The sequence below is a fragment of the Panthera tigris genome, chromosome B2 (assembly GCF_018350195.1).
Source record: "Panthera tigris isolate Pti1 chromosome B2, P.tigris_Pti1_mat1.1, whole genome shotgun sequence".
In the NCBI taxonomy this organism is placed as follows: Eukaryota; Metazoa; Chordata; class Mammalia; order Carnivora; family Felidae; genus Panthera; species Panthera tigris.
In genome coordinates, this window is record NC_056664.1 from 63,115,845 (window position 1) to 63,127,950 (window position 12,106).

The window sequence follows — 12,106 nt, forward strand, 5'->3', positions numbered from 1 at the left end:
CCTTCCAGTAAGCTAAGTAAGAGTGCTGAGTGTCCTCCAAGTCTCCTCTAACTTCTACCCCATCTCTCCTACCACCTTCCTCAGCCTCTCTCAGCCTGGCTAGGTCCCTCTGAAGTCATACATCTTGGCCTCAAAACCATATTCTTAGGTGGCCCACAAGGAGACTTTTTCCCAAGACTCATAGACTCTGAGACTCCAAATATCACTCTTCTCCCTTTATCTCTGTTGGTACCAGTCCAGCACGACTTTCTTCCAAACAAAGTTGTGTCTAAAACCCAGGATTTGGTTATTTAGCACTTTAGTTCATTTGTCCCAAGATTATTCCAGTTCAGTCCATTTAACTTTCCACTTAGAAGTCACTTTTCCATGGCTTCTGAATACCATTTACAAGAAGAAGAAAAAAATACAACTCCATTTTCACAAATCATAGAGCTCCAGGGTCACATTTCTCTCCCTTTCAGAAAGCTTTCTCTATAAAAGCAAAGACTAATCTTCACATGTTACAACAGTTACTGTTAAGCAGCATGCATCTGCCTCCCTCTTAGTCCTTTCACAAGACAGTGGGCTCAGTGGCAGCTAGCGTTTGTCTCTTCCCCATTCACCCCTGCACATCTACAGCCTCAGGGGCAATTCCCTCTCTGCCCAGAAAGTCATAGACTGTCTCTGGTGGCTCAAGAGAGTCCTCCAGAGATCCTGCTCTCCCACTTTATAATCCTGTCAGTAGAGGACCACACTGGAGCCTCTAGTGAAGCCTAGACCAAAACCCAAAACTTGGGCTCTCCTCATGGAGCTTTCTAGCTCCCTTCAGAGATTCCCAGGTGGCCCCCTCCCACAGACTTCACACTTTGGGCTATTCCCCAGGCCACCAAGCCCTCCTGCAGCCTCCTGATGCCCCAACTTAAACATACCCATGGTGTTTTCCTACCAACCCCAAGCCCAGGTTTCTGGTGGATCATAACACACAAGTATATGCCCAATCTAAAATCAGATTCAATTCCCTATGGCAAATCCTTTTGCAAGTAACATGACAGCACAGAGTGGAGGAAGATGCTGTGTGTCTCAACTTAGCTTTTTTTTTTTTTTTTTTTGGCTTTATGAGGACTTTGCAGCTACCCACACAAATTAGGATCTTGTCAGATATGAGAAACTTTATTCCTACTATGACACCACCCTGTTATACTTGGGCATTTACATCAACACACAGGAAGAATTTGCCTACCTGTGCAGGAATGTGCACACACATCTGGCTCTCTTGGTTTGTATTTCTACTTCCAAATCCAATATCCAGGAAAGCCCCTTTACCTGTGTTTTCTCCATTTTCCAAATATTTATTTCCTATATATATGTGTGCATAGGTATGAATATGTATTAATCCTGTTCTGTTTCAAGTGTAACATCTTCTCGTGCATCTCAACAAGTAAGATCCTAATTTATATATGTGTATGTATATACATCCTATAGATATACACATCATCTGATAGATACACATCTTGAAAATATAAATATATCTTTTTAAATATTTTCCACAGCATAGTCTCTATGTCTTTCAATTTGCTTCTTTCAACTTCCTTGTTTGGGACTATTGTTCAGCTTATAAGATTTCCTTAGTGCCAGTAATCCTTGGTTGTCTGCTCATACAAAAGAGTACATTCTGAAACCCTAATTGAAAGTTATAAGTGAATGGTGGGGCTTGCCAACCATGAGCCTCACTGTAGGATAGCCTAACTGAGCTTTTTAATTGAGAGACCTTCTATTTCATTGTCTTTAAGTCTTTCCTCTTAGCCCAGCTGGATTCCCCAGAGGAAATACTTCCATTTCCTGCCTGGCTGTCAGCATTTGGAGAGCAAAGTAGAAGAATAAGGGTAGGGCCTCAGCACTGAGCATATAAATGCTCATTTATTCTTCTTGTTTTCAGTTACCTTCAGCTTTTTCCTAAGTTTGAGGAGGAACAACTACCTAGCTGTATAGAGAAAGGAATTTCTAAGACTACTTCTTAAACAGGCTTTCAGCTAATTCTTATTTTAGTTCCCCTCCTTTACCACACCTTCAGATGTAACTTGTGTTGCCAATTCTTGAGCCTCTTAAGGATTTTGTGATTTAAAACAGGTTTTTTCTCAGTTTCTAGCATAAAGATTTGGTTTTCTTGAGTCCGCTAATGCATCTGTCACTCAGCTATCTAGTTCTCGGCCTCCAAAATTTTGTTGTGCTGTCTTCTTTCATATACTCCCCATTCTTGTGCTTTTACATCTTTAAAAAATGTCTTCCTATTGCTTTACAGGGATTCACGTGCATGTGTTTGTGTTTCATCCACCGTCTTTACCCACAATAACATTTCAATGCAACATGCTTCCAAAAGTAGCAAAGGATTAGGCCAGAAATAAATGTAGCAGTAACAACCTTTGGGTTATGATGAACCACAAAATGAATAAGAATCCACCAAATGATACTGTGGAACTAACAGTTAAAATGAAACTAGAAAGTAATTATTTAAGATATGAAAGGAAATTACTCTCCTGATATTTTTTGCCCCTTAGGAGAAAACTGTATCTAATTTTGGTTTCCACATTTAAGAGAAGTATGGAAAAGCCCTGAAATAGTAAAGCCAAAAAGTGATTTACAAAACAGATTACCAAGTCTATGAGTAAAAGTTATTTAACCTGAAGGCTAAGAGGTAACAATATGATCAAGTAGATGACTGATTTCCCAAGGGAAATACTCATTAACTACTTTCTGTTTTTATAATAGAATTACAAAAGAAAGTAAGTTGAAGCTGTACAAGAAAATGGGCAATTAAACATTTGAGTGGGCATCAGAAAAAAACGATGAATTTCTGGTTCAAAATATTTACAGATTCTGTCTGTGAAATAGAAGGTAGACATGGGCCAGATGACGTCTGAATGACCCTTCACTCTCCCCATAATATAGTTTACCAACACATTAATATTAATGTCTGCATTATGTTGATGAGCCCATTCTTTGAGAAAGGCAAGTCATCGGTCTTTGTTAGAGTGACTGCTCTAGGTTTGCATTGGCAGATAGAATATGTGTTTGGTTTACGTAAGCTCCTATCTGAATTCTTCAATTTCCTGCCTCGTTAGAAAGCATACCCAAAAACAGTTTAATTGACCAAAGATCGCTGAAAACAGAAGAAAGGCAATTAAGAATACAGGTCTTAACAATTTATTTAGAGGCTCAAAAACATATTATTTTAAATTATAGGGCATTAGGATAAGGTTCAGAAGAAGTAATTATCATTTTGCTAAATGACTATTTCTTAGTGTATCTTAAAGCTAGATAATTCACAGCTAGAAGTAACTATTTAAAAGAATTCTGTTTTACTAAAAATATTAAAAACCACCTAAAGCAAATTACTTGTAAATTCAATTCAGACATTAAAGAGGAAAAAAACTAGTACTGTGAATATTTGTGTTTAGACATTGAAGGTATTCAAGGAGATATGTCTCAAATTAAGAAAAATTGTACTGATGGGGCACCTGGGTGGCTCAGTTGGTTAAGTGTCCAACTTCGGCTCAGGTCATGATCTCATAGTTTTTAATCGAGTTATGTTTTTAGTCTAGTTATGCTTATATTCTATATGTTAAATGTGAGATATATAAAACATAAACAAACCAAGCAAATTTAAATAAAGAATTCAATGATAGATTGTATTTATAATGGGCTTTGGATTAATTTGCATTAATGATTTCACTAAAATTGATTTCTAAGGTAGTAAAATATTGACTATGGTTTTGAGGAAAAACTGAACTGGTGGCCTATGTGGGATTTATAACTAAGAAGTCAATAATAATAAGTGCAATCTTGGAATGATTATTCAAAAAAGCAATTCTGAGAAGGAATGTCTTATATTACAGAACGAGTTTTAGTCATAAAATAAAGTTTATCAGCAAATAATCTTTATAGCATATGGGGCTTATAAAACATGAATAGTAGTTGGTATAGGATGAGACTCTCTTTCAGGCTTTCTTTGGGATTCCTGAACAAGAACACTGAATGCAGAAAGTATAAAATACCCAATACAGGGCTCTGCTTACAGAGGATATTTAATTAATGTAATTAATTATTTGTCTTGTTTAGGAATTTATTTTAGGGTGAAAATTCTTATTTATATTTTTGCATTTCCAATTTCTTTGAACTTCCTCAGTTTCCAGATCCTTTCAATTTCATGAGTTATTGGTACCCTGATGTTCTGTAACAACTCACTTTTATGCAAAGTATTATTGACTTATTAATAAGTGTCTAAGTATAGTATTAATAATTGCATGACACCTGTGCCACCCATAATGATACTTCCATTATAGGAAGTACTCACCTACTTCCTAAGGTGACTGAACTCACCTTATAGAAGCCCCTTTAATCAGTCCTCACTTCCCTCTCTGGATTCTTCCTTTAGGACCTAGATCAGCAGTGTTCACTCACCAAACAGTTCCAGGAAGTTTGGTGAATGAACAAAAGGGCAAGTGACAATATGTCCCTTGGGAAGGTAGCATTGCTTTTTGGGGAAGTATTCAATTCATAAAGGTCACATCACTCAACACCTACAAAAGATTTTGTTATTTTTATTGACATTTCTAAATGTTCTGGATAATTTGTCAACCTCTCATAACTTGTGTGTCTTAGTTTCAGTGTTTTCTTCAGGTTCACAGAAATGTATAGAAATTTTTTATTGTTTTTACTCTGTCTACAAATGGAATTTAGTGAGACCATGCTCATCTGTACCTTTTTTTCCCTTGGCCCAATTAGCATACTCCCTACTAAAATCATGACTGAATAATGGGACTAACTGGAAATCAAACCAGAAAAAAAAGGATAATATTGAGGGTATATAATAGACATTTTTTTTAAAGAGACAAATTTTAGTTGTTGACAAAGTACAATATTTTCCCAGTATAGAAATTAAACAGTGAAATCATAGTGAACATGGAGCCAATGACCATTTTTTTCTGTACAAATCTATTAATAATGCAGTTTTATTCAAGGATATAAAGTGTCACATATCCTATGAATTATCTCTTACTGCATAAGAAAATACCTCAAAACTTCAGTAGCTTAAGACAACTGACATTTATAATCTCACATTTTCTGTGGGTCAGGGACTTGAAGGTTGTTTAATTTTGTGGTTCTCGCTCAGAGTCTATAATGAAGCTCCAGTTAGGATGTCAGCCAGGGCTGCAGTCATCTGAAGGCTTGACTGGGGCCGGAAGGTCCACTTCCAAGTTCACTCATGTGGATGTTGGCAGGTGGCCTCAGTTCTTCCCAAGTGGGAGTCTGTATGGGACTTCTTAAATGCCCTCACGACAGACCACCTGGCTTTCCCCAGAGTGAGCAGTCTCACTCTGAGCAATCCAAGAGAGAAAGCAGCCAGGAAACCATGGTGCCTTTTGTGACTTAATTTCCCTACTTGCATACTGTCAATTCTGCTTTCCTCTACTCATTTGAAATGGAAAGTAACTCCAGCGCAGACTCAAGAATAGGCAGAGCCTAATTCCATTTGGAAAAGAATGTCAGGAATTCATAAACATATTTTAAATGACCACATACATTTACAACATTGCTGGAAAGTGAGTTAAATTTATTATTAAAACCATCTTTTAATATAAACCTAAAATTCTAGCCACAAGTCATTACCAAAGGTTAATTAGATTCCAAGCTAGTGTTTTGTCCAATAGACTTGCTACATCTCTGAAGCACTGAAAATTCTCAGACCGTCTGATCGGCACAGGTGGTCTTCATATATATTCAGACAACTTTGTACAATCCAGTTTGTTTGACCAATCAACAAAACAACTCTCAGCAGTCAGGCCAGTTAGTAAATTAGATGCACTTAAATTGAAAACCCAATAAGATTGTTTTTTGTTGAATTTCGCGTAAAAAAATGAAAAATTTTGATGTAAAAATATTTCTATTACATGCTGTATTTTTTTTCTTTCATAAATGAAGAGAGGATGGCTGTGTTCCTATCTCAGCTCAAGCTGCCAGCAGCAATGTTGGCTGCTCAAGCTCACGGGAGGCCTGGTCCACCAGGAAAGGATGGATTACCTGGGCCACCAGGAGACCCTGGACCTCAAGGTAAGTTTTCAGATATAATATTTATTTACCAGCTTTTTAAAGCTCAGTAGTTAGAACATGTTAATCACACTTAAAGCAAAAATATATGTGTATCTATCTATCTATATAATATATATTATATATATACATTACACAAACATAGGTAATGATTAAATATAGACTATTTTGTTAATATTTGACATTCTAGAAGTCAATTTTTAACTATTACTATGTCAAGCTTAAAACTGACTAATAATTACCTGCTAATCTAAATGTATTTTGATAATAATATTTGTTATAAGAATAACACCAACAGTGTGGGCTTATATATCATTATTTTGTGGGAATCAGCATTGTTTATGCCTCCCTATTGATGTAAGTTGGACAACAACAAGAATCATCGTAGTATCTTGAAGAAACTGAGGAAAGGGTCTTACGAGATGCTACTGTAAGTAATGATTTAGGTCCAAGTAAAATTTTGAGAAACGTTAGAATCCTTCTTCATAGGTTTCTAGAAGTTTTTAAAGCAAAACTTCACTAAATTGGCAAAAAATTATTGTTCCGCTGATGACAGCTTGACCGAAGACATGATTTTGAACACAGCTTGACTAAAGCTCGCAAGGCCATTTTCTATAAATATGGTTAGCAATTGGCAGAGAGGCCAAATCGGCCCTGTTTAGGGGATCCACAATTCTGATAAGGAAATTTTAAATCCAGTGAGTACATACCATGAAAGATAAAACCAGGGAAACTCTTCTTCCTGTGTTACCATGGAGGAGCTCAATGATCCTTGAAATAATCAGAAGTTTGTGTAAAGGAGAAAACAGAGGTGAACATCAAAACTACATAGGAATACAGTCCAAAATACTATATATGCAGAGAATTCTTTTTCTTTCAGTAGTTCACTGGCCTTCCTACTGCTTCTCTGTAACATGAGCCTGGTTTTCCTTAGGAAGTGCCCAAGTGATTGACAGGCCCCTCCGCCCCTAAAAGAACAATAACTATATCTCTAATCACAGGGTCTGTTAGAGTCTTACCCTTCAGTCACAGCTGACAAGGCTTTTGGTTTACTTAGCACAGTGTAAAACAACAGTAGCATCATTCTAGTTCTCCTAAACTAAACAGAATATTCTACCTTTCCCTTAGATCATAGAGAGTTTTGGCCAATAGTTGGAAGAATATGTATAGAATCAGGTGTAGCCTTCTGTGTGTACATGGTTGTGTGGTGGGTATTTTCTTACCTTTCACTAGTTGGGTCTGTTCTGAAGTCACAGTCTATGAACCTGGAGCAAAGAGCTTGAAAGCCCATCTAAAGATGGGTGATGTTTCAAGCCACGTGATGGATAAGAACTGTTAACACCAATAGCAGAAAAAATATGGACTGCTGTTTCAAACAGCTGTAGTTTGAGAGGACAAGAACATAGAAAAATCTGAATTATCGAGGAAAATAGTTCAGGAACTGGAGTCACCTATCCACACAAATACCTGTGTCCAGGATCCCTCCCCACGGGAAGGCCCATCTGGAGACTCAGTCAGAAGCAATGCAAAGTCAGCCATGTCAGTGAAGCTTTTGGAAAAAGACTTCTATTCACCAATCTACTTACCTTCCCTTTGGCAGAAGATTTCTGTGGGATCTATTTTGCTTAAGAAATCTTCTAGACTACTTCTACTCCTGATAAGGCTTTTGGATGCAATGCTTGAATTGAAAGGACTTCCCACATGATTTCCAACTTTTTTAAAACCAGCATTTAGTCAAATTGACAAAACTTGTGCTCGTCCCTGAGCACATATACCTAAAATTGACAAAACTTGGTGTCCCACTGTGGAGCTTCTGGTAACAGACAATATCTTTGTAACTCAGGTGCCTCTTCAACTTGCATATGATAGCTCCTTTTTAGTATTTGTTAAATTTGCTAGAAAGGCAGCAGAAAAATACAACTTACATAAAATGGGTTCATTTTTAAGGAATATTTGCCTATAGTCACGCTATGCTGATAAAGCCACCAAGAAATCTTGCTGCAAAAAAGAAAACAAGAGGTGCCATTTGATTTTTGGTGTCTCTCCAAGGGTTCATAAGTAATTGAAGGGTTTTTCTCTGGGAGAGAAATAGACATGAAGTGTTGAGAAGATAAAGTTCAAAGTTTTGCTCTGCCTGATTTAAAAGTTTTCTCCAAAAGAAAAGAAACAAAATGCATATAAAACTGTTACCCTAGTATCCATTGCAGGCATCAGATGCTGTTGGCTGAATTAGTCCTCTTCGTGACACACCATGATTGAGTTTGAGAAAAGAAGGAAGTGAGAAATGCAGCACAGAAAGGGAAAGAAAGTGTGGGCACCAAGCACAGCACAGCGTGTTCTGCCCACTCATGGATTCCGGTTGATGGTGGCTCTTCTGAAATTTCCAACAGACTTTTTTTTTCAGTATTTTTTTTAGGAAAGAAATCCATTTTCACTTAAAATGGTTTGGGGGCACCTGGGTGGTTCAGTTGGTTAAGCATCTGACTCTTGATTTCAGCCCAGGTCATAGTCTCAAGTTTCATGAGATCAAGCTCCGCACAGGGCTCTGCACTGACAATAAGGATCCCATGTAGGATTCTTTCTCTCCTTCTCTCTCTGCCTCTCCCCAGCTCATGTTGTCTTTCTCTCTCTTTCAAAAGTAAATAAACTTTTTTAAAAAAATAAATCAACTGGTTTGTATTGGAATGTGTATGTAGAATGAGTGCTTTGCCATCTTACTATTTAAAGAGCAAGACAGAAATTTAAAGGGGTCTGCCGAGTTTCCCATGTCTGTCCTGAGAGGTAGGAGACATGCAGAGAGCAATAAGAAGGTTGATGCATATGTTCAACTAGTATGTTAAGTACTCCATCCTAGTTAAAAAAAAAAAAAAGGAGCTAATTCTCCTACCGTGATTCGGATAAATGAAAACTTGTGGATCCTCTTTTGGTGCCCTGGTCTTCTTGCAGTGAAAATAGAAACCACCATGATTCTGAGTTGAGACACTTCATTTGCATTTTCCCTGAATCCCCAAAGAGGGTGATTGTTGACGTCTTCTTAATTCAAAAGCGTTTCCAGACAGATTTATATCTTAACCATCCCGTGGGATTCAGATGATTGCCTCCCCTCTGCGCACTGAGAGAACTTTTCTTGGTGTTCATTCCCACCTCAGATCTGTGGTGTAGGGCCTGATTGCTTGTGCACCAGGGGCGAGCAAGGATGTGCCACACTAGGATCAGAGAAGCCTGAGTGGCATGATCCAGCTGGGTTTCCATATACAAACAAGGGAGGCGAATATTCCTAACAGATCTTATCCTCCTGGGCAAGTTTTATGAGAAAGAAATTTATTTAAACTTTTTCCAAATCCAACTGATTCTCCACCTCTGTGAAAATTCTGAAGGACAGATGCTACACTTTAAAGCCCTATTCGTTTCAGAAAGAACCCCACCCAGTGAGTAGATGTGGAGTTAGCAGGAGGAAACAGATCCAGCCACTCCATGTGTCCCCCATCCATTTTGAAAAGACACTATTGGGAATGGTTGTTCTCACGTTTGAACTTTTAAAGCTTTGCTGTTATTGGTTTATAATGAAGAAAGCCTTCTGTTACTTGTCAGCCAGTGACCCACAGCATAGTTCATTTGACTGATACAGATTTGACCTTTCAGATTTTGTAGCGGTAAGGGCCTTAGGAGATGGGAGGCGTGTGTGGCAAAATCACTGAAGGGCACTGTAGTCAGTGAGTAGGCTGGGACCGAGGAGGCTGAATAGCTTGTAAGGTGTGCTGCAGGGCCCCACATGAAGAATCGTTCCCCCCGCCAAAATGTTGGAAACACTTCATGGCTCCATTTGTCCAGTACGCATACAGATGCACAGCTGGGGTTGACACAGAAATCTCTACTGAAAATACATGAAGTCTATCATCCAAACTACAACAAGCACCAGGTTTCTTGAATGACTACTATATCTAGATGCTGTAGATTAGGACACTTCTTTGTTTTCTTTTCCTACATAAGTTACAATGATATCAAACTGTCACCTGCAGTTTTATAGGCCATGAAAATACATATCCATTGACAGAGCTGCCTTTTATTTTTTTCCAAATTTCAAGAGAGGCCTGAAGGGGTAAAAAGCTTAATTCTAGAAAACAGGAAAGCTCTTATGGGCTTTATTAGCATTCCTATCTGAAGTTTTGTTGTGAAATAATTATAAAGTAAGACCCTATGGCTTTAAGGCAGCCTTCATAAGAAACTAGCTTGAGACCTTATTAGGAAATATGAGAATAAAAGCTCTCATGTGCTTGTACAATTCAACAGCAGTAGTAGATAGTTACTAACCTAATGAACTGAGAGCTTTGTACAAATAAATCATTACATTTGACAGGAGAAATGTAAATGTTACCCTATTATATAAATACGCGAATTACTGTTTCTTGTTTCGTGATACTATATGCCCTGAAATCTACATGGAAAAATAAATTTTTGCATTATATTAAAATATGATAGCTGAATTTGAATGTGTAGGTTTTAGCAGATGTGGTCTCCATTTGGAATTGTGTTACAGTCTTGTTAATACACTTCAAAATTAAAAGTCATAATGTTTTTTTCTTTCTTCCTCATTTCTTTAGCCTGTGGTCTTAAGCACTTACTGAAATAACTTAAGGGTCAACTTTTCAATCTTTCATAATAGACCAGGATGAATATACCTCATGTAACAAATGTTATTTTACTGTAGAAATGTCTAAATAATGGAATTGGAAGAGTGCTTTCAAATGACCCTAACTATAAGCATTCTTCCCTGTTGTTCACACAAATTAAATGAAAGTCACTTATATAAAAGAAATTCTAGTAATATTTAAAATTTGAATATGTATCAACTTAAAATATCATGCCACATGTTCTAACCACTATTATTTCTCAAATCTAGGATTGTATTGAATATCTATAACAGTTTTCAGGTATAAACGTGTGAAAATTTCCCACTGGATGTATTTCCAATATGTATCTCAAAATATGTTCAAATTACTTACTGTTCAATTACTTACTTACTTACTTCTTTTCCACTTACTTCTTTTCCACTGTTTTCATATTTATGATCTTGTGATACCTCCAAAGTCAAAAAATAATGGTGTGGGGATTACATTGCTAATATTATCTCATTTATAATGTATACACTGTATGGTCAATGAAAAATGAAGATGGTAACCCCAAAACTGATGTCTAATTCTCAAATTATGGGAAATAATTTCTTTTACATACTGCTCATAGAAAACATTAACATTTCTCCTCTTACTATATTTTGCTTTAATAGTACACCTTTACAAAAAGGCACAACTAGGTCAGGACCTACTTTTCCTACTGAGATACTCTCCTTATTATCTTTGTTGTATGTTTGCATGTTTCTGCATGACAGCTTTGTTCATTTGGGACTAAGAGTTGTCTTTAAGCTGTTGTTTAAGTATGGGAAGTTGGAAATGAAACTATTTACCATCATCATGAAACTCTTATAGCCACAAAACCTTTTCATCCAACAAAGTCTTACATGGATGCCAATATACAAAACACAGATAAAAAGTGTTTTATGCCATTTATTTATTTATTTATTTATTTATTTATTTATTTTACAATTTGATCTCTCTTGTTTTAAGTACAGTTGACACAACAATGTTGTGTTAGCTTCAGGTGTACAACATAGTGATTCAGCAAGTCTCTGCATTATGCTGTTCTCAGAACAAGTGTAGCTACCATCTGTCACCATATAACACTGTTACGATACCATTGACTATACTCACTATGCTGTACCTTTTATGCCTGTGACTTACTCTTTCCATAACTGGAAGCCTGTATCTCCCATACCTGTTCACCCATCGTGCCCATTCTCCCACCCCTCCTACCACTAGCAACCATCTAGAACCTACCTCTAGAACCTGTTTGTTCTCTGCATTTATAGATCAGATTCCACTTTTGTTTGTTTAGTTATTTATTTGTTTTGTTTCTAATATTCTGAATATAAGTGAAATCATGTGGTATTTGTCTTTCTGCTTTATTA

General features: G+C 37.0%; 1 protein-coding gene and 1 long non-coding RNA gene across 12 annotated transcripts in view; one reads left to right on the forward strand and one right to left on the reverse strand.

Annotated features, from left to right (window-relative positions):
* LOC122238663 overlaps nt 1-5,338 on the reverse strand; it is a 29,816-nt gene extending 24,478 nt beyond the window's left edge. For all 4 annotated transcript variants that reach the window (XR_006217706.1, XR_006217705.1, XR_006217703.1 and 1 more), the window contains exon 1: nt 5,096-5,338. This is a non-coding gene — a long non-coding RNA (uncharacterized LOC122238663). The remainder of the gene's footprint in view (nt 1-5,095) is intronic.
* Nucleotides 1-12,106, forward strand: part of COL19A1 (collagen type XIX alpha 1 chain) — a 394,980-nt gene that overhangs the window by 323,251 nt on the left and 59,623 nt on the right. For all 8 annotated transcript variants that reach the window (XM_042986625.1, XM_042986628.1, XM_042986630.1 and 5 more), the window contains one exon: nt 5,959-6,087. In XM_042986625.1, the coding sequence (XP_042842559.1) occupies nt 5,959-6,087 (129 nt within the window). The remainder of the gene's footprint in view (nt 1-5,958; nt 6,088-12,106) is intronic.